This window comes from Homarus americanus, unplaced genomic scaffold, assembly GCF_018991925.1.
Source record: "Homarus americanus isolate GMGI-L3 unplaced genomic scaffold, GMGI_Hamer_2.0 scaffold31037, whole genome shotgun sequence".
NCBI lineage: Eukaryota > Metazoa > Arthropoda > Malacostraca > Decapoda > Nephropidae > Homarus > Homarus americanus.
The window spans coordinates 12,321,228-12,345,668 of NW_024722227.1; the positions used below are offsets into that span (position 1 = coordinate 12,321,228).

The following is a 24,441-nucleotide window of genomic DNA, read 5'->3' on the forward strand; positions in this document are numbered from 1 at the left end:
GACCAGTGGTGACGTATGACCTGGTGACGGCGACCAGGTGACTTCAGGCGACGAGGTGACTTCAGGCGACCAGTGTGACGTGTGTATGACCTCTGGTGACTTGTAGGCGACCAGTGTGACGTGGCGACCCAGGGTGACGTGGGTAAGACCTGTGTGTGACGTGGCGACCTGTGACGTGTAAGACCAGTGTGACTTGGCGGCCAATGGTGTGGTGACCTGTGACGTGTATGACCTATGTAACGTATGACCAGTGTGACGTGTACACCAGTGTGTGACGTGTATGACCTGGTGTGACGTGTGGCGACCTGTGTAACGTGTATGACCAGTGTGGACGTGGCGACCAGTGTGACGTGTGGCGACCTTCTGCAGATTTCAGGCGACCAGTGTGACGTGGCGACCTGTGTGATGTATGGACCCGTGTGACGTGTGGCGACCTGTGTGACGTGTATGACCAGTGTGACTTGTTTGCCAATGTGAGGTGTATGACCCAGTGACGTATGACCCAGTAACGCGGCGACCAGTGTGACGTGGCGACCAGTGTGACGTGTATGACTCAGGACGTATGACCTGTGTAAAACGTATGACCAGTGTGACGTATGACCAGTGTGACGAATGAATTCTGTGACGTGTATGACCTGTGTGACGTGTATGACCTGTGTGACGTGACAAGTGCGGCGACGTATGACCCAGACTTGTATGACCAGTGTGACGTATGACCCAGACGTGGCGACCTGTGTGACGCGGCGACCGGTGACGTGTATGACCTGGGTGACAGGGCGACCAGTGCGACGTATGACCAGTGTGACGTATGACCAGTGTGACGTGGCGACCTCTGTGACGTGTATGACCAGTGACGTGTATGACCAGTGCCGTGGCGACCTGTGTGACGTGTGGCGACCTGTGTGACGTGTATGACCTGTGACGTATGACCAGGTGATGTGCGGCGACCTTCAGACTTAGGCGACCAGGTGACGTGGCGACCAGTGTGACTTTAGCGGCTAATGTGAGGTATGACCCCAGATTTGTATGACCAGTGTGGGGATGTGGCGACCAGTGTGACGGCGTGTATGACCAGTGTGACGTATGACCAGTGACGTGGTGACCAGTGTGACGTATGACCTATGTGACGTACGACCGTGACGTGTATGACCTATTACGTCTGACCTGTAAAACCAGCATCAGGACCTGTAAGACCAGCATCAGGACCTGTAAGACCAGCATCAGGACCTGTAAGACCAGCATCAAAACCTGTAAGACCAGCATCAAGACCTGAAGACCCACTTCAGGACCTGTAAGACCAACGTCAAGACCTGTAAGACCCACTTCAGGACCTGTAAGACCAGCATCAAAACCTGTAAGACCAGCATCAAGACCTGTAAGACCCACTTCAGGACCTGTAACCAGCATCAAAACCTGTAAGACCAGCATCAAGACCAAGACCCACTTCAGGACCTGTAAGACCAACGTCAAGACCTGTAAGACCAGCATCAGGACCTGTAAGACCAGCATCAAGACCTGTAACCCACTTCAGGACCTGTAAGACCAACGTCAAGACCTGTAAAACCAGCATCAGGACCTGTAAGACCAGCATCAAGACCTGTAAGACCCACTTCAGGACCTGTAAGACCAGCATCAAAACCTGTAAGACCAGCATCAAGACACTGTAAGACCCACTTCAGGACCTGTAAGACCAACGTCAAGACCTGTAAGACCAGCATCAGGACCTGTAAGACCAGCATCAAGACCTGTAAGACAAGCATCAGGACCTGTAAGACCAGCATCAAGACCTGTAAGACCACCATCAGACTAAGACCCACTTGGACCTGTAAGACCCACTTCAGGACCTGTAAGACCCACTTCAAGACCTGTAAAACCAGCATCAGGACCTGTAAGACCAGCATCAAGACCTGTAAGACCAGCATCAGGACCTGTAAGACCAGCATCAAGACCTGTAAGACCCACTTCAGGACCTGTAAGACCCACTTCAAGACCCAGCATCAGGACCTGTAAGACCAGCATCAAAACCTGTAAGACCAGCACAAGACCTAAGACCCACTTCAGGACCTGTAAGACCAACGTCAAGACCTGTAAGACCAGCATCAGGACCTGTAAGACCAGTATCAAGACCTGTAGACCAGCATCAAGACCTGTAAGACCCACTTCAGGACCTGTAAGACCCACTTCAAGACCTGTAAAACCAGCATCAGGACCTGTAAGACCAGCATCAAGACCTGTAAGACTAGCATCAAGACCTGTACGACCAGCATCAAGACCTGTAAGATCCACTTCAGGGACTGTAAGAACGTCACAGACCTGTAAGACCAGCATCAGGACCCAGAGAAGCACAAGACCTGAGACCAGCTTCAGGACCTGTAAGACCACCATCAAGACCTAAGACCCACTTCAGGACCTGTAAGACCCACTTCAGGACCTGTAAAACCAGCATCAGGACCTGTACGACCAGCATCAAGACCTGTAAGACCAAAGAGTCAGGACCTGTAAGACCAGCATCAAGACCTTTAAGACCCACTTCAGGACCTGTAAGACCCACTTCAAGACCTGTAAAACCAGCATCAGGACCTGTAAGACCAGCATCAAGACCTGTAAGACCAGCATCATGACCTGTAAGACCAGCATCAAGACCTGTAAGACCCACTTCAGGACCTGTAAGACCAACGACAAGACCTGTAAAACTAGCATCAGGACCTGTAAGACCAGCATCATGACCTGTAAGACCAACATCAGGGCCTCTAAATCCAGCATCAGGACGTGTAAGACCAGCATCAAGACCTGTAAGACCCATTTCAGGACCTGTAAGACCAGCATCATGAACTGTAGCACCATCATCAGTACCTGTAACACCATCATCAGGACCTGTAACACCATCATCAGGACCTGTAACACCAATGTCAGGACCTATATGACCACTGTCAGCAGTATCAACACATACGTGGCTGACTCAGAACAACAACCATAAAAATATATTTATAGGACAATGAATCCAGAGACGGCCATGAAGGAGGATTTTATCAGCGTCTTCGGTAATGGTGGGTTTTCCTCCTGCTGGCGCCTCGTCAGTAGTGGATGTGACTCCTGCTGGCGCCTCGTCAGTAGTGGATGTGGCTCCTGCTGGCGCCTCGTCGGTAGTGGATGTGACTCCTGCTGGCGCCTCGTCAGTAGTGGATGTGGCTCCTGCTGGCGCCTCGTCGGTAGTGGATGTGGCTCCTGATGGTGCCTCATCGGTAGTGGATGTGGCTCCTGATGGTGCCTCGTCGGTAGTGGATGTGGCTCCTGCTGGCGCCTCATCGGTAGTGATGTGGCCCTGTTGGTGCTTCTGTCAGTAATGAATGTGGCTCTTTTGCGCCCTGTCGGTAGTGGATGTGGCCCTGCTGGCGCCTCGTCGTAGTGGATGCGACTCGCTGGCGCTCGTCAGTAGTGGATGGCTCTTCGCTGGCGCCTCGTCGGTAGTGGATGGGCTCCCTGATGGTGCCCTCATCGCGTGATGTGGCTCCTGATGGTGCCTCGTCAGTAGTGGATGTGGCTCCTGCTGGCGCCTCGTCGGTAATGGATGTGGCTCCTGTTGGTGCTTCGTCAGTAATGAATGTGGCTCTTTTTGGTGCCTCGTCGGTTGTGGATGTGGCTCCTGTTGGCGCCTCGTCGGTAGTGGATGTGGCTCCTAATGGTGCCTCGTCAGTAGTGGATGTGGCTCCTGCTGGTGCCTCGTCGGTAGTGGATGTGGCTCCTGCTGGCGCCTCATCGGTAGTGGATGTGGCTCCTGATGGTGCTCTCTGTCAGTAGTGGATGTGGCTCCTGTCTCCTGCTGGCTCGTCGGTAGTGGATGTGGCTGGCGCCTCGCCGCTGGCTCGTCGGTAGTGGATGTGGCTCCTTATGGTGCCTCGTTAGTAGTGAATGTGGCTCCTGTTGGGTAGTGGATGTGGCATCGTCTCCTGTTGAATGTGGCTCTTTTGGTATCAGGTGAATGTGGCTCCTGATGGTGCCTCGTCAGAGGATGTGCCTTGCTGGCGCCTCGTCGGTTGCGGATGCGGCTCCTGTTGGTGCTTCGTCAGAAATGAATGTGGCTCTTTTTTGGCCCTCGTCGGTTGTGGATGTGGCTCCTGTTGGCGCCTCGTCGGTAGTGGATGTGGCTCCTAATGGTGCCTCGTCAGTAGTGGATGTGGCTCATGCTGGTGCCTCGTCAGTAGTGGATGTGGCTCCTGTTGGCGCCTCGTCAGTATTGGATGTGGCCTTTGCAAGTGCTTCGTCAGTAGCGGACATGGCTCTTTCTGGGGCCTCATCAGTTCTTATAAACCACCACAAACACTTACAACACGCACAAGGCCGTGATGCAATATTGTATAAATATGTCATATTTTGGTTGGTATGAGGACGTTCATCAGCACCTCAGTATGGTGTCACCTGTCACAGTGTCAGTGTCTCAGCATGGTGCTGGTAGTTTTAGTTGTCAGAACAACAGCGTCTCAGTATAGAGGGGTCTAGTATCATATGCCACAGTGTCAGTACCCCAGCTGTGTTCTTCAGAGTTCTGATGAACAGCTTAGGTATTTTACTGTGGGCGAGGTGTGTGCATGTTTGTGCATGTCTGCCATGCGGGTAGGTCACTAATGATTGCGTGATTTTTCCATGGGTGTGTGTTGTCATTTTTGCCAATAATGAAAAACTAATAGATACCGTTATCACGGATAAGATAAGTTTATCACCACTAGCAAGGGAGCCGGCTCCCCTACGTGCAGTGTTCTTGTTGCCAGTGTGGGGTCAACATGGCACGCCTCGTCCATCTGCTATCCCTCCTGCCCCTGCTAAATTGCTGCCTTGTTCTGACTTCTGCTGATCGTGAGTGTTGTAGGGAAGCCTGTTGGGGGATTATGCTAACTGCAGCGCTTATGAATGTACAGGTACCCCCTCAACTTTAAGGGTTGCTGAGCATTTCACTCTGAGAGGGTGCATTAAATATTAAACTATCATTTTGATTTTTGATTTTCACTTGGAATATGTGCATTGAAACATAGCTAGACCAAATCTTAACTCTTTATATATAAAATTTTAAGATATATAATTATAAAATTAATGGACCTCTTCAACTCAAAACATCTCAAGAACCGTTTGAAATTATGACTTTAGAATTATTCCTTGAAATATTTAGTGCTTTGCCAATATATTCCTGTGAGTTTACTTCCCTATGTCACCAATTACTAAGTTTTAATGGAATTGAAATGAACAACTGAAAACAAAATAATCACAAGAATCGGATCATAAATAGTAGAATTGAAATCTTGAAAGCACCGATAACTTACGAACAAAATAAAATGGATAAAAAGAGAGCATCAAAGTTTTAAGTTCAAATATACATCTGTATAAACGTAACGGAAGGAAATATAGCAGTTTACATAATATATGCGGCAAAAAATGTATAAGGATTAAGGCAAAACAAAAATCATAAGAATCGGACAATAAAGAGTGGAGCTATAGTCTGAGCAGCACCAGTAACTTACAACACTACGAGAAAACGACCGTCTCAGTTTTACAGTAAACGTCAGTATGGAGCAAATTATCGGTGTGCATTGTATTATACTTGTGGCGAGGGGTTGTATGATGTGTTGGAGTATCTTAATATAAGCGTGGTGTTCATATCGAACCTCGTCGTTGGAGGAAAATAATGTCTTCTTGAATGAGGGTTTTATTTTACCTGCGATGGGCCCCTTCCTCATTCTCAACAATATCTCGAAGCTAAGATCCATGAGCCTTTCACTGGCACCATAGTATGGCTCGGCAACAATTTTTCTCTTCTTTTTTTTTTGGGGGGGGGGGGGCTTTGGTGATGTGAGGATCTCCCGTTGTACGTCCCACTTCTTCAGCAATGCAATTACCTCTCTCGTTGTGTCGATCCTTAGTTCCTTACCGAGGTCGCCTACCTCATTCCCCATGTTGAAATTCAAGATTGACTGTGTTACAGCAAAGTATAGGATGGGTTTGTTAAGATTTTTACCATTGGACAATATTTCCAAATCCTATTATGCAAGGATTAATTAGGAATTTAGGTCTTGCCTTTTAAGCACTTTCTGACGCTGACCATCATTGTCATTGCTTTCAGTCATAGTCTTATTTACTAATTTTCTCAGTGCCGTGCTCATTCTCTTACTTAATAGTTTATACACTCCTCTATAGTTATTTTATGACCTTCTCTATACAGCCCAGCATTGGCATTCAGCGTGCAAACAACATCGTAAGTTGAACAATCCCGTCACAATTGTATGTGGTGTACCGAAATTTCCTGGAGCCACCCATCCCCTACATTCTCATTGAACATGTCTCCTCCACCCCTCCTGATGTCCCTTCATAATTTTTCTTACAAGCAGGTCTTTGTCGCCCCATTAATCTGTCAGACGCTTGCTGGGTTATTTTTTCCACGAAAGTTGTGTGGATTTGGACTTACAGTCATACATCGCTTTGACAGCACTTCAAAATCTTCCAGGTGTCGTCTCGCTTCTGTTACAGCTTACACGCAACACCTACAATCTATACTTAGCAAACTCATCTGCAGTTAAGTTGCCTATTTTTTGGGCAACACAGAATATCTCCAATGCACGGAAACTTGACCCGTCCAGCATACAAGCATATATGCAGCAAAGACTTGTCAAAGAAACAGTCTTACATCCTCTCTTCGTAGTGTCAGAGGTCATCTCACTTGACAGGTACACTGTCTGGACTCGCGGGGGGGGGTGTCGACACCGGCGACGCTTACTTCCGGTGGACGTGTATATAAGCTCCCAGCCTCGCCTTGAAGTCCAGTCCACCTAGAGCCCTGCAACACGCAGCACCTCCTCTAAAGAAGCTCCTGCACAGCAACTCCTCTACCACACAGCAACTTCCCAGCACCAGACTGTTTTGTTTATAATATATTTATATAAGAAAACTGCCATTAAGAGTTTCCCTTCTCCAACCCATCCTGAGTGCGATTCAACATCACGAAACCCCACAATGGTGACCCCCGGAGAAACGGACTCACACAGGATGGATGAGAAACGGATCACTCTCCCAGTCTTCAATCACAACATTGAAGACTGGCTAATCCACATGTAGACAGCTCTCATCGGCTCAACAGCTACAGACGAACAGAAGTACGTCGCCCTGGTCTGTTCCCTGCCAACATAAATCGCCACACAAGTTGCAGAAGTCATCACTAAGCCCCTAGATGACAACAAATTCGCAGCTCTACGAGATGCTCTCAAGAGGCGATACCAGCAGCCTGGCACCAGTCTCCTGCAAGACCTATCCGGCCTCTTCCTCGGCAACTCAACGTCTGCACGTCTCAGGGACGAGATGCGGAGACTGAACTCCCGCCACACAGACAGGCTTCCTGACACTATCCTGCGCCAGCTTCACACTCAGAAGCTCCCTGCAGAAGTTCGTCTCGTCCTCTCAGCATTAGACTACTCTACTACCTCGGCGACCTATGCAGCCACGGCAGACAGAGTATTCCACGAATACACTGCTGTGCGCCATGCTGCCGCGAACAACTCAGTGGCCACACCATCACTTAGCTCCGGTCTCGTCAACCAGATCAACGCTCCTCAGAGAAGTAGTATTCTACCAGACAAACAAGACTTGAGGGACCTGCTACAATCTCTACACCGCAGGATGGACACCCTCGAGCAGCTTTGCTCCTCCATGCCTGCTGCTGCTCCTGTTCCTGCCCCACGCACTGTGTCCTACCGACCCCAACATCCCCGTCCTGCCTCACACCCCGCCGTCAGCCCCCAGCACAGTGTACCTCCCCTTTGTTGGTACCATCATCGTTTTGGTACAAACGCTAGATGCTGTGAGGCTCCTTGCAACTACACGAGGAAGCGACATCGACGGGGATTGGTAGACTCCATAACCTCTGACACTATCAAGCAGCACATCACATGCCTTACTTCTGACCTTGATCACTTCACTCCTGCTGCCCGTCACGACCTACTGCAAACACTACGACAGGCAGTTTCTGCATTCAAGGCTACTGCCCCACGCCAGCCTTCCCATCACCCTAAACACATTCATCCCGCACCTCCTTCGTCTGTCTGCCCACAATTGCCACTTGCAGCACCACCTCGCCCACAACATTTCTGCGTACCCTCTTTTCATCCTCAGGTACCTACTGCTTCTGATATGGACCCTGCTCCTGACGTGGACACTGCTCCTGATGAGGGTCCTGCATCCGGCCTTAATGGCCCAGATACCCCACGCGGCACCCATGAGGACTTTGCACTTGCCGCTAGAGAAGCACCACATTCCTTGCCTGTACAACCTTGTCTTATCCACAACCCTCCTTCTCCCTCTGCTTCTCCCACAGATCTCGTGTCCCTAGACAGAGTCGTCACCTGTAGCGGCCGAGTGGTTCACACCCCCGCCCGTTATGTCTCGCATGTGGAATGCAACCCTGCCGACAAGTTTCCTGCAGCACTCGGAGGGGAGGGGGAGTATTGTAGTGGATACTCTCCCCTACAACTGCCACTGCCGTTAGTCACTGATCAGCCGATCCCGCGACGAAATTTCTCTGACAAGCCTAGCCGTCTAGACCCGCAAGGGGGGGGGGTCGACACCGGCGACGCTTACTTCCGGTTTTACTTCCGGTGGACGTGTATATAAGCTCCCAGCCTTGCCGTGAAGTCCAATCTACCTAGAGCCCTGCAACACACAACACCTCCTCTAAAGAAGCTCCTGCACAGCAACTCCTCTACCACACAGCAACTTTCCAGCACCAGACTGTTTTATATATAATATATTTATATAAGAAAACTGCCATTAAGAGTGTCCCTTCTCCAACCCATCCTGAGTGCGAGACGTCATAACGTTAACATTACAGTCGTTAATAAACGAAGATTACCCTCTGGTGTGAGGGCCTACTGTCGGCCTCACCACTATCCACAACCACCTCCCCTTGTTACCCTATCACATTCCTGAACACCCCTCAACCTAGCCACACCATCTCACGAGTATACAACAAGGAGAATAAAGAACTAAGAATAAGAAAAGAGAATTAGAGAAGAAGTAAAGGAGTAAAGTAAATAAATAAAAACAAATAAAAAGAAGAAAGGGTAAATAAAAACCATTATTGTTGTTTCAATTTAACCAGTGTGGGGTTAACATGACGCGTCTCATCCACCTATTAAAAAGATGCCCTGTTCTGACTTCTGATGATGGTATGAGTGTTGTAGTGAACCCGGAGGGGGGGGGGGTGAAGCGGACCGCCATGCTGGTGATGTTGGGTTATTTAACTGCAATTCATCATAAATTCACAAACAAGTACAGATACCCAGACTCCACTCAGTATTTATGTACGTTATCATATCACATCAACTCCTTCCAAAACTTATTAAAGAAACTGTGCTTGTAACTACGTCATGCCAGTCAGATTTGACCTTTCTACCATTTATCAATTATCTTTAGGAGTCGAATGTTCCCTGGCCTTCCTGCCTGAAGACATGGAAAAGGTGAAGAGAGCCTGAAGAGTGTTTCGGTATACACAGCTTGTTATGTCATAACAAAATAAGGCAGCAACTCGAACGTGAATATCGTTTACAGCAACAACAATGGAGATTTTCTTCTTGACGTAATCATCTTGACTTAATTCTTTCAACTAAGCCTCACTAACTTACATATTTGAAAAATGAAATTAATAATAATTTGGTAAAGATGTGCTGGACTGCCTTCACTAGAAGGCTTTGTACACTGATCGATGTGACGAAGGAGGAATAAGTCAATAAGTATATGATCAATTTAGGAGATGTTTTGTTCATCACACGACCTGGACATAAAATCTGTGTTGAAAGGTATCCGTTGAAAAGTGAGTTCATTAAAGCGCGAAGTATAAATCAGACATGACCATTAAATTGATGTTTTTCTCTGTGTATTACTAAGACATCAGCCAACATGTTACCAAGAAAGAACAGGATCCACTCGGATGATCCTTATATGCACCTGTTAATACATAAAGATAGAGATTTGTGAATGGAGATCAATTAATCACCCCAAAGTGTTATATCCTCATATCTGAGGGTTGGTGACCACAGTCTACTCAAAAATTTTCGGGTTGTTTTTTACCAATAGGGGTAACTTTTATGTATTATTTTTCTTTTACTTTCTTTTAAGCTTTGACAGGCCATAGACGATCATGGAGGAGATTTCTTTACGTCATTCTCCACACCAAATAACCTTCCTCCCATTTCACCCCCTCTCCCTGTTCCCCTTGCCTCCCCGATAAACATTCTGATGTGACATCTATTGGGTCAAAAAGGCACTTCCGTCTGCTGCTTCGGTGTTCGAACCTCAGATGTAGAGACGTAGAGCGAGGGGCGACCTGATAGAGGTGTATAAGTGGAAGGCAGGGCTAAACAAAGGGGACATTACAAAAGTACTCAAACTATCCAACCAGGAGCGAACTCGTAACAATGGTTTTAAATTAGACAAATTTAGATTTAGGCGTGAAATAGGTAAACACTGGTTTGGAAACAGAGTAGTGGATGAATGGAACAAGTTACCAAATATCATCATTAACTCGAATACGCTGAATAGCTTCAAACATAGGTTGGATGCTTATATGAGCAATAGGGGTTGGGTGTAAACGGGACTGCCCAGTATGGGCCAATAGGCCCGCTGCAGTTTCCTCCATTCTTATGTAGTGTGGCTGGGAGAGGGAGAAAACTTTTGTCAGCAACTGTACAGTTGTGGGGTTAAAATAGTAGTCACATCAGCAAACACTACAGAAATGGTTTATTATCAACTATCGTATCCCAAACGATCTGCAGGCCTTATTTATTTACTTATTCAAGTATAGTCTTTGCAATACGAGTATGTTGGTTAGGTTAATTTACGGAGCATTAGGGTCGCTCATTTGAAACATGGTCAGCATTGTCTTAATAATCAATAAGAACATAAGAACATAAGAACATAAAGAAAGTGGGATACTGCAGGAGGCCGACTGGCCCATACAGGGCAGATCCCTTTCACACCCATCCCAGCACTTCCATGTGCCTATCCAACTTCGTCTTGAAGCCCCCTAGCGTCCCGATCCTACTATAGCACTCGGTAGCCTATTCCACATATCCACAACTCTATTACCAGACCAGTGCTTGCCTATATCCTTTCTGAATCGGAATTTATCTAATTTAAAGCCATTTGTTCTAGTTATTTCGTTATTACTGAGCTTCAGAACATCTTCCATTTTACCCCTTGTTAATCCCACTTACCCACTTGTACACCCCTATCATATCTCCCCTAACTCTACGCCTCTCTAATGAATGTAAGCCTCAAGCTTTTCAGTCTTTCTTCATATGGAAGGTTTCTAATATTATAGATCATTTTTGTCATTCTTTTGTACTCTCTCCAAAGAATCTATGTCCATTCTATAATAAGGACACCAGAACTGAACCGCATAATCCATGTGTGGCCTCACTAATGCTAGGTAAAGTTTCAAGATAACGTCAGCAGTTCTGTTACTCACAGATCTAGATATGAACCCAAGAATCCTGTTTGCCTTGTTGCGAACGCTAATACATTGTTTTCTAGGTTTCAAGTCGTTGCTAACAAATACACCTAGATCTTTTTCACAAACTGAGTTTTCTATTTCCGTGTTACCTAGTTTATACTTAACGTTTGTATTCGTCTTCCCTATCTGTAGCACCTTGCATTTATCAGCATTAAAATTCATTTGCCAGTCTACTGACCACTCATGTAAGGTATCTAGATCTCTTTGAAGGTGTTCAAAGTCACTGTCTGAATTTATCACTCTCCCCATTTTGGTATCATCTGCAAATTTACTAATCCTACTAGTTATACCTAAATCAAGATCATTAATGAATATAACAAACAGCAGAGGGCCTAATACAGATCCCTGGGGAACTCCGCTTTTGACCGCACCCCAGTCTGACTTAATCCATTTATGCTGACTCTTTGTTTCTACCATAGTCAGGCATTTGATAGCTCTGAGCACTGCCAGCGACGATATGACACGTGTCAGTGCGTGTCACTCCATATATGCCACAACCAGTTAGTCACGGCACCACTGTTGATTTGGTACGTGATGCATTTCCCAACTACTAAGTTCATTGCTTTCATTATTATTCCACGAATTCTTAAGACGCATATTAGATACATTGATCAGTGTGTTACCTGTGCAAACCTTATAAGTATGAGGATTTTCATTCAAGTTTTAACAGTAAGGTTTTAGCGCTCTTTACAGTTCCGACTTAGAGCTATGTGCAGGAAATGGTGGATTACATACCCGCGTTTTGGTTGTGTAACTTCCTCAAAGGACTTTGTAATCACCCTGACTTACACATAATCCCCGCCCGCCTTGCTGGTCAATGATCTTTACATAACTTTACCTTTGACGTAAATAAATAAAAACCTTCATGTTCCCCTGAGCTTGGCACACCAAGCTAAAACCTCATTATGTTTAACTTTTGAACACGTTTTAACACTAGCTGATAAATGATAGTAAACTTATTCCCATAAATTTTTATTTTTATAAACATTAAATTTATACTTGAATGTAGTATCTTGATAAAATCACACGGGAAAAGGGAAACAACGGAGCACCTTAGCTTTCGTCTTTATTCAAAACATCTTCAGAGGCAACTGGATTACATGGACAGAGAGAGGCCTCTCTCTGTCCATGTAATCCAGATATATATATATATATATATATATATATATATATATATATATATATATATATATATATATATATATATATATATATATATATATATATATATATATATATATATATGTAAATCACTGTGAGTGCGCGTGATCTAGGTATATGCTGATAACCACAAGAAAGAAGAAAACACGAAGTTAAGCGCTTTCTTATTCACATCTTCAGGGGTGAGTGCAGATTAAGGAGAAGTACAAAACAAGGTGTATATATACAAAGGAGGGTGAGATCAGGTCCACAATGGTCAGGTATTAGGTAATGACCCTACTAATCTTTAAAAACTGGACAATTTTGTAATTAAGAAGATTTGTAACCAGGTGAAAAGGTTGGGTCACCTTACCCTCTGACCTTACTACCGACCGTTGCGGTGCTTTTTTAAAGATTAGTAGGGTCATTACCTAATACCTGACCATTGTGAACCTGATCTCACCCTCCTCTGTATATGTACACCTTGTTTTGTACTTCTTCAGTCTGTAGTCACCCCTGAAGATGTGAATTACAAAAAGCGCTTGGGAACCTGTGTTTTCTTCTTTCCTTGTGGTTATCAGCATATACTTGGATCACGCGCAACTACAGTGATTTATTTGCATATATATATATATATATATATATATATATATATATATATATATATATATATATATATATATATATATATATATATATATTATTTTAAAAAATTGCACAGGGTGTTCATAAAGAAACGCAACACATGGAAGTGTAGTGTCCTTGTGGCTTCATAATTTATATTCCTTGCAACATTGAATATTCTGTGTGGAACTGTGAACACCATTCTTGTAATTGAGCATAACTGAAAAGGGGGCTATACATTACAACGGTATATGAATCTCCATGGGTTGTGTTTCTTTTTTGAACATCTTGTATTAGTCATATTTTCTGTGGATTGCGAGCAAAGACTGATTCAAGTATCCTCCATCACAGATAGCTTTACAGGTATCAGGGGTGTATATTTACTCACATAGATACAGGAAGCAAAGCTACAAAAAATCAGCACTAAAAATTTCTGATCGAAAAATAAAGTGTTTTACCAAAATGTAGCTTAAAAGAATTACACTTATTAAAGTTGTTTATACATATTTTATAATTAATCACTATTTCTGTGTTTCATGGTAGTTACACTTCATGGTAAATTTACCATACACTTCAGAATGCAGGGAGATATGATAGAAGTATTCAAGTGGGTGAAAGGAATCAATAAAGGTGATATAGATAAAGTTCTTATAATATCCGAGCAGGATAGGACTCGGAACAACGGATTCAAGTTGGATAAGTTTAGGTTTAGGAGGGAGATAGGAAGGAATTGGTTTACAAATAGGGTGGTGGACGAGTGGAACAAGCTTAGCAACCTTGTAGTAAGTGCTGGGACGCTGGAAAGTTTCAAAGGGAGGCTGGGTAGATTCATGGATGATAGAGAGTGGTAGTAACTCTCGACAGGAGCTGCCATGCACAGGCCAACCGGCCTATTGCAGACTCCTTATTTTCTTATGTTCTTATGGTAGCCTTACCATATCATACACTCATTTGTTAATTCTTTATATCCTTTTAGTATCAATATATATATATATATATATATATATATATATATATATATATATATATATATATATATATATATATATATATATATATATATATATATATATATTCGGAGGAGAATGACAAGACTAATCTCGGGCATTTGGAACCTTGAGTACAGAAAAAGGTTAAAGCATCTTAATTTGCACTCCCTCGAGAGACGTAGAGTGAGGGGCGATATGATCGAGGTGTATAAATGGAAGTCAGGGATAAACATAGGCGATATAACAAAGGTACTCACACTATTCAACCAGGATCAAACTTGTAGCAATGGTTTTAAGTTAGACAAATTAAGATTTAGACGCGAGATAGGTAAACATTGGTTTGAATACAGGAGGGATGAGTGGAACAAGTTACCAAACATCATCATTAACTTGAATACGCTGGATAGCTTCAAACAGAGGTTGGATGGATACACACAAACACACACACACACATATATATATATATATATATATATATATATATATATATATATATATATATATATATATATATATATATATATATATATATATATATATATATGTGTAACGGTCGGAATTTACTGGACTTTAATTTCTCACTTGACTTGGGGTTTATTAAAGATTATTAGATGGTAATTGCAGTGGAAGCGCCCTTTGAGAGAAAATCCTGAACCAGCAGAAGAACACTTAAATCTACTAAGCAAAATGAATTGTCCGTGACCCGTGGAAGGATAGCGTCTGTGACTGGGATGAATGAGACACACTGAAATTTAGACACTTATATTCCCTCCAACACTAAACACAATCAAATAATGGTACACCAATATGCACCTCTTAACCTGAACTTAAAACACTACTCTGGGAATAAAAGTTATACATGATATTGAAATTATTAGAAACTCAGGCAACAATAAATTTAAAGTATTAGAAATGTTGCTTTATCGCACATGAAACAGCCTTAAGGGCTTTCAACAAAATTATATCACCCCAACAGATGCATTCTCTTCTTAAACACTACTCTGGGAACAAAGGTTATACCTGAGATCGAAATTATAAAGAAAAAATTAAATGCATTAAAGGAATTAAATCACAGTATCACTCTCTGGATTACTTCAACATTCAAAATCAATTAAAAACTATTACTACACCGTCAAGATAATATCAGTAACTGAATAAATGGTACTAACTACACACAAAAATATTGTCACTATTATTGAGGTGTTACTGGGTCCATCAATAGTCGTGAACCATGCTCCACCCAATTCAACATACACCGTAATAAAGGGAGATAAAATGTTTCTCTAGGTATCCCCTAGACTCCTGGTCTCAGTGTGATCATTAATCTACTCAGATAGCCTTAGTGTACTCTCAGTGCGTCCATGGCGGGAAGAAGCGCCAACAGGTGACTATGGCCAGTAGGTAATACTTCTATCTGACCGAGAACCGTGGTGTGGTGTTGTGCACCCGTGGTAAGAACTGATCACCCAATGCTGATGCTGGCCCAGTATCGTTTTAGTTGTCGGGAACACTCGTTCCCTCAAGAGATCCTTTGATACCCCGCTAAACAGTGACAGGCCTACACTGATCGGTCCAATGGCGACAATCGCCACCCTCGATCATCAACGGCAGTCTCAAACGGCAGTCAATCTCTCGCAGTCAAACTCCGGTCAACTCCGGTCAAGTGGGTTCTGACGGAAACCCTGAAATGAACTCGCTGTTAGCTCTAGTTTACTTTGCCACTGCCCTATCTAACCCTGTCTGAGATCGAATGAGACTTACTTGTTATACTGCAATAGCGCAGCACAGGTGACTAGGCCACGTGACTATTTCTGTGACGGACGCGCAGGGACGTCTTGTTTGTCTGAATGCTTCCCGTGACTGAGGACCAGCCAGCGTCGCGTCTCCTCTCAAGGCGTTAGCTTAGGCCTACGTGACATATTTTCCGCCTAACTAATAACTCCTTGGGACACCCGTAACATTATTCAGACTGATAAACGATCTATAATAATTTCAAATTCAATAATAGTCCCTTAACTTCATGAATCGCATCATTATTAATTTGGCAAATTACATTTATTATCATATAGGCCTAGTTCCACAACCTCTCGCTATGTGCGGGGAGCGCTCTCTTCCCTCAGACGACCTTGAAAACTCAGTATCGCCAATGGCGCGGCGTTTGAAATTACTCTGAAATTTCTGAAAATTACATATATATATATATATATATATATATATATATATATATATATATGTGTGTGTGTGTGTGTTTGTGTGTATCCATCCAACCTCTGTTTGAAGCTATCCAGCGTATTCAAGTTAATGATGATGTTTGGTAACTTGTTCCACTCATCCACTCCTGTATTTCCAAACCAATGTTTACCTATCTCGCTCCTAAATCTAAATTTGTCTAACTTAAAACCATTGCTACAAGTTTGTTCCTGGTTGGATAGTTTGAGTACCTTTGTTATATCGCCTATGTTTATCCCTGACTTCCATTTATACACCTAGATCATATCGCCCCTCACTCTGTCTCTCGAGGGAGTGCAAATTAAGATGCTTTAACCTGTTTCTGTACTCAAGGTTCCAAATGCCCGAGATTAGTCTTGTCATTCTCCTCCGAATTCTTTCTAAGGATTCTATATCCACTCTGTAGTACGGTGACCAGAGCTGAACCGTGTAATCCAACTGAGGTCTCACAAGCACAAGATATAGTTTTAGGATAACCTCGCTAGTCTTGTAACTAACACTCCTTTGTATGAACCCAAGTACTTTATTAGCCTTGTTAAGAGCAAAAACACATTGTTTACTTGGCTTAAGGTTCCTACTTATCATTACTCCTAAATCTCTCTCGCAGTCGGATTTCTTTATGGCATCGTTGTTCATCTGGTATCTGGTTTCCCTGTTTCCATCTCCTATACTGAGTACTTTACATTTGTCGACGTTGAATTTCATCTGCCATTTTTCAGACCATTCGAAAATTTTTTTTAGATCTTCCTGTAGTTTTGCCGAGTCCTCGTCAGATTTGATAACACGTCCTATTTTAGTGTCATCAGCAAATTTACTTATGTTGCTGTCAATGCCGATATCTATGTCGTTTATGTATATAATAAATAATAATGGTCCAAGTACTGAGCCTTGGGGAACTCCCACTTGTGACGTTGCTCCAATGGGACTTAGTGCCGTTAATGCTCACTCGCTATTTCCTGTCCTGTAACCACGCCCTAATCCATTTAAGGATGTCACCTTTGATGCCATGAGCTTCTACCTTTCTAATTAGTCTTTCGTGGGGGACTCTGTCGAAGGCTTTGCTAAAGTCGAGATATACCACATCATAATTGTGCCCCTCGTCCACCGATTCGAAAACTGATGAAAAGAATGTTAACAGATTAGTTAGGCAAGAACGTCCGCTTGTGAAGCCATGCTGGGAATCATTGATCAACTTGTGCTTCTCCAGGTGATTTCGAATAGAGTTTGAAATGATTGCTTCCAGTAATTTGCCTACTATTGATGTTAGACTGATTGGGCGGTAGTTAGAGGATAGTGATCTATCCCTTCTTGAAAATCGGTATTGCATTCGCTATCCTCCAGGATTCTGGTACTACACCTGTTTTTGTGACATGTTAAACAACTTTGCTAAGGGCATACTAAGCTCTTCCTTACATTCCTTTAATACTCTGGCAAATATCTCATCGGGACCAGGTGACTTATTAGGCTTTAGTTTGTCTATTTGCTTACTAACATCGTTACTAGTCACTACTATCTCGCTTAATTTGTTTTCTTCACTATCTCTGAATAGAGTCGGTGCCTTGGGTATCATGTTTAAATTTTCGGTGGTGAAAACTGTTGAAAAATATTTATTCAAGATTATTGCTCATTTCTCCGTCGTTATCAGTTAGCTCGCCGGTATCTGACCGTATTGGTCCAATCTTTTCTCGTGTTTTAGTTTGATACATTTGGTAGAATCCTTTGGGGTTTGTCTTCGCCTCCCTTGCTATCCTTACCTCATTATTCCTCTTGGCTTTCCTTATCTCGGTTTTAACCCTACTCGCCAATACCTATAATATTCCCGGAGGTGAATTTCGCCACGATTTATCCTTCTACCTATAGCCTTCCTTTGGCCAATGATGTTCTTTAAATAATTATTTATCCATTTAGGGTCATTGTTGTCTGATCTGGAGTTTTTTGTATGGTATGTTCTGCCTTTGTGCATTAAGTAACTCACTATTTAAATTGTCGTGGAACTCGGCAATCTCAGATCTCGTTATCAGGTCGGTGTCATCTGTCAGGTTCACAGCCAAGCGTGACACCCCCTCTCTCAGCTGCCTCTTTAAACTGTCAAAGTTTTGCCCTTTTGAAATCTGGTACTTTAGTGGAATTTTCCTTACGTCTGCCCTGAAAATCTAACTGGAATCGAATTTCTTTGTGATCGCTGTTTGCAAGTTCGTTCCCTACCTCGACATTGCTAATTAGGTTTTCTCTGTTCGACAGAACTAAGTCCAGTATATTATTACCCCGTGTGGGTTCGGTTATATGTTGACTTAGGAAACAGTCCTGGATCGTCTCGAGAAAATCCTGTGATTCTGAGTTACCCGTAAGGTCAGTCCAATCTATTTGGCCAAGGTTAAAGTCGCCTACTATACAGACTTTGTTGTGTATGGAAGCCCTGCGCATTTCATCCCAGATAAGTCGCTCATTGACGCTATCAAGATTGGGGGGTCTATATATTACTCCTGTGATTAATTTTTCCCGACCGTCGCTTAATTCTATCCAAATTGTTTCTGTATTCCTCTCAGTTTTTATTTCCTTATTTATTTCACACTTCAGATTATCCCTAACATAGATTGCTACTCCGCCTCCTTTCCTGGTCTGCCTATCGGTATGGAACAGTTTGTAACCCGCAATTTGGTATTCGACTGGTAACTCACGTGTCTAGGTTGATCCATGTTTCAGTGAATGCAATTATATCGATTTTTTCGGTACATACCAAGGCCCTAATATCATCCATTTTGTTTCTCATACTTCTACTGTTCGTGTAGTATACATTTAAGTTAGTCGTGTTCTGAGTCCTCCCCTTACCGCGTTTAGTTTTAAACTCCCTGTCTAATTTAGTTTTGTCATCATTCCTAACACTATTTCCCTGTAGTCTTTCACTTTGTTTACCCTCTCCCACTGCAGTCTCCTCCACCCCCGTGCTCATATGTTCCCTTAGCAGTTTAAAGACTTCGATATCTTTTGAACTGCCCCTACTGTTTGTATAATATACACTTAAACCTACTCTTCCCTGGTCCTGTTTTACCCCTTGTCCTGAGCAACTAATTTTACTTCCCAGGACCTGCTTGTTTTTTGACTCCCACTTTCCCCGACCCCTCTCTACTGGCGAAACCCCCCTTCGGAGTGACAATTTCACGCTCCAGGGATGCAGACAACGTCTTTACCCCCTCACGAGACAAGTGTACTCCGTCTCGACAGTGCAGGTAGTCGTTGCCATAGAATCGTTGCCAGTTGTCAATGAATGCCCAACACATTGTTGACCTAGTTTAAGATATCTACTTATCATTATTCCAAAATCTTTCTCACAGTCGGATTTCTCTATAACAACGTTGTTCATTTTATATCTGATTTCTCTGTTTACATCTCCCAGAACCTAGACTAAGTACTTTACATTTGTCTGCATTAACTTTAATTTGCCATTTTTCAGACCATGCGAAAAATTTGTTAAGATCTTCCTGTAGTTTTGCGGAGTCCTCGTCAGATTTAATTACACGTCCTATTTTAGTGTCATCACCAAATTTACTTATGTTGCTGTCTACGCCGATATATGTCGTTTATGTATATAATAAATAGTAAGGGTCCAAGTACTGAGCCTTGAGGTACTCCACTAGTGACGTTACCCCAATAGGATTTAGTGTCATTTGTGCTTACTTTCTGTTTCCTCTCCTGTAACCACACCCTTAACCATTTTAGAATATCTCCTCCAATGCCATGAGCCTCCACTTTTCGTAATAGTCTTTCGTGGGGGACTCTGTCGAAGGCTTTGCTAAAGTCGAGATATACCACATCATAATCGTGCTCGCCATCCACTGATTCAAAAATAATTGAAAAGCATGTTAATAAATTAGTCAGACATGAACGCTCACTTGTGAACCCATGTTGGGAATCAGTGATCAACTTGTGCTTCTCCAGGTGATTTCGAATAGAGTTTTAAATTATTGCTTCCAGTAATTTGCCTACAACTGATGTTAAACTTATTGGACAGTATTTATTGGATAGTGAGCTATTTCCCTTCTGGAAAATCGGTATTACACTCCTTATCCTCCAGGATTCTGGTACTACACCCGTTTTTAATGACATGTTAAACAAATTTGCTAAGGGCAGACTAAGCTCTACCTTACATTCCTTTAATACTCTGGCAAATATCTCATCAGGACCTGGTGACTTATTAATCTTTAGCTTGTCTATCTGCTTATTAACTTTGTTACTAGTCACTACTATCTAGCTTAATCTGTTTTCTTCACTATCTCTGTATATGGTCGGTGCCTTGGGTATCATGTTTAAATTTTCGGTGGTGAAAACTGTTGAAAAATATCTGTTCAGATTATTGCTCATTTCTCCGTCGTTATCCGTTAGTTCGCCGGTATCTGACTGTATTGGCCCAATCTTGTCTCGTGTTTTAGTTTGATACATTTGGAAGAATCCCTTGGGGGTTTGACTTCGCCTCCCTTGCTACCTTCAGTTCATTATCCCCTTTTTTTCTTTTCTTATCTCGGTCTTAACCCTACTGGCCAATACCTTATAATAATCTCGGGGGTAAACTTCACCACGATTTATTCTCCTACTTATAGCCTTCCTTTGTCCAATAATATTCTTTATATATTTATTTATACATTTGGGGTCATTGTTATTTGATCTTAGTTTTCTGTATGGCATGTTCTGTCTTTGTACATTAAGTAACTCATTATTTAAATTGGTGTGGAACTCGTCAACCTCAGATCTCGTGATCCGGTCATCCTCAACCATCATATTTTGTGAGGTTATCGTTGTCAGGTCACCTGGTAAAGTGAGATTGCCCTCTGTGGGTACCTTGTGGGAGGTCACTTCACGTGAGGTCTAGTAATTAACCCCCAAACGTAGTACCTCTTCTCTCAGCTACCTTTTCAACCTATCAAAGTTTGCCCTTCTGAAATCTGGGACTTTAATGGAATTTTCCTTGCGACTGACATTAAGTTTTATGTGAATCTCACTTCTTTGTGATCGCTGTTAGCTAGTTTGTTCCCTACCTCGACATTACTAATGAAATTTTTCTATTTGACAGAAGTAAATCGAGTATATTATTACCCCGGGTGGGTTCTGCTATATGTTAACTTAGGAAACAGTCCTGAACTGTTTCAAGTAAATCCTCTGATTCTGAGTTGCCCGTGAGGTCGGTCCAATCTATTTGACTGAAGTTAAAGTCGCCTACTATACAGACATTTCTATGTCTGGAAGCCCTGCGCATTTCATCCCAAATAAGTCGCTCATTAACTCTATTGAGATTAGGAGGTCTATATTTTACTCCTGTGATTATTTTTTCCGTGCCATCAGTTAATTCTATCCAATTTGTTTTTGTATTTCAGTTCAGTTCTTATTTCCATATTTATTTCACACTTAAGATAATCTCTGACAAAGATCGCTACCCCGCCTCCTTTCCAAATCTGCCTATTGGTATAGAATAATTTGTAACCTTTAATTTGGTATTCGACAGGTGACTCATGTGAGTCTAAGTTTATCCATGTTTCGGTGAATGCTATTATATTGATTTTTTCGGTACATACCAAAGCTCTGATTTCGTCCATTTTGTTTCTTATACTTCTACTGTTTGTATAGTTGACATTTAAGTTAGTCGTGATGTGAGTCCTCTCTTTGTCGCATTTATGTTTTAACCCCCTGCCTAATTTAGTTTTGTCATCATTCATGGCGCTATTTCTCCGTAACTTTTAATTTTGTTTACCCGCTCCCACTGCAGTCTCCTCGGTCCTCTTGCTCACATGTTTCCCGAGCAGTTTAAAGACTTTGACATCTTTTGAATTGCCCTCTCGAGAGAGCCAGCCAGGATTGCCACCCGTCCCTGGACAAATGTACCCCATCCCTAGTATAAAGGTTCCCTCTGTCGTAAAAGTTGTCCCAGTTGTCTATGAATGGGGCTGATATTGACTTGCAATATCTGTCAAGACGGTGGTTGACATCAACTGCCCTTGACAACCATTCACTGCCAACTCTCCTTCTAGGCAGGACACCACATATGATAGGGAGCCATCTCTTCAATCTAATGCGTTCTATAGCTGTCTTGAACTTATCAAGGAGCTCCTCACTCCTATTCTGGCCAATATCATTGCCTTCTGCACTGAGGCAGATACGGGCTTGTTCCCATTACCAGACAAGATATTGTCCATCCTGTCAACTATATCCCCCACCCCAGCTCCTGGCAAACACACTCTCATCCTGTTTCTATTTTTGTCACAAAAGGCTCTATCCAGGTACTGTACCTGAGAATCACCAACAATTAAGGTTTTCGTTGTCCCTGACTATGTTAACGTCCAATTCATCTATCAAAGGACTAAAAGAGTTGGTGTACTTAGTTGTTGCCGTTACCTTGGTGTCTTTTTTCACCACCAGTTTGATGGTTCCTCTCCTCACAACCCTCCATTGGCCTGTGTTTTCGCCACTCTCCCTGTCTCGTGTCTTCCTCCTTTATCCTCGCAATCACTTACTTTAAATTCAAGTTTTCGTCCTTGACCTTCACTAACTCGGCCTTCAGCAGGGCACAAACCTGGTCACAACTAACGCAAGCCATTACTGACAATGAATCCCCGGGAGCAAAATCGGCCATGACCTTTCCTCTAGCCATATATATATATATATATATATATATATATATATATATATATATATATATATATATATATATATATATATATATATATATATATATATATATATATATATATATATATATATATATGTTACAATACATTACAGTTAAGATGTGGTATCAATGAGAGTGAATTTGATGTGAAACCCCCGTAGGTTTTTGTAATCACTTATTCACAGATGTCTTATGTACAGCAGTACAGCGTGATGCAGATGTCTGACACAGGTGCAATGGGACAGGGAACGTGTACCACCGAATGAGAGAAAGGCAGTTACAGGGGGGAGGGAGTTTCACATCAAATTCACCCTCATTAATACTACATCTTAGATGTATTGTAACATGGAAACTACATGTATGCAGAATCTGACATTTTTTCATAGAGACATTGTGGTATAGAATTATCCAAGGATTTCGTCCTCCAATTTAATGTACTCTTTGCTGAATCACTCTGTATATACAAACTAAAGAAGGAGGATAAGTCGAACAAGATAATAAGTTAAAACAGAAACACAGTTTGTTGTTACTGCAGGTGCCGGTGCCACAGCCTCTCCGGTGCTGGAAGTACTGATGATAATGATGTGGTGTGTGGCGGCAGCTGGCGGAATAAGGGTGAGACACTTCAACTGGACTAAGGTGCTGACACACAACATGTAGGTCCAGATAACTTGTCTCAACTACAGAAGTATCCTGCACACAAACAAAACTGTTATTGTTTCTTTTGACATTTTATAAGTCACCTGACATTATACACACAAACCTGGTAATACACATTCAAGACCTGGTAATACACACACAAGACCTGATATACAAACACAAGACCTGGTAATACACACTCAAGACCTGGTAATACACACATAAAGCTGGTAACACACACACACAAGACCTGCTAGTACACACACAAGACCTGATATACACATCCAAGACCTGGTAATATACACACAAGACCTGGTAATATACACACATAATCTGATATACACACACACGACCTGATATACAAACACAAGACCTGGTAATACACACTCAAGACCTGGTAATACACACACAAAGCTGGTAACACACACACACACACAAGACCTGCTAGTACACACACAAGACCTGATATACACATCCAAGACCTGGTAATATACATACAAGACCTGGTAATATACACACATAATCTGATATTAACACACAAGACCTGATAATATACACAAAAGACCTGATATTAACACAAGACCTGATAATACACACACAAGACCTGATAATATACACAC

At 42.7% G+C, this 24,441-nt stretch overlaps 1 protein-coding gene across 1 annotated transcript in view; it reads left to right on the plus strand.

The window, feature by feature from the left end:
- Window positions 1-4,761: 4,761 nt before the first annotated feature.
- LOC121862526 overlaps window positions 4,762-24,441 on the plus strand; it is an 83,124-nt gene continuing 63,444 nt past the window's right edge. The window contains exon 1 of the mRNA XM_042360832.1: window positions 4,762-4,851. Coding sequence (XP_042216766.1) covers window positions 4,779-4,851 — 73 coding nt within the window. The 5' untranslated portion in view covers window positions 4,762-4,778. The remainder of the gene's footprint in view (window positions 4,852-24,441) is intronic.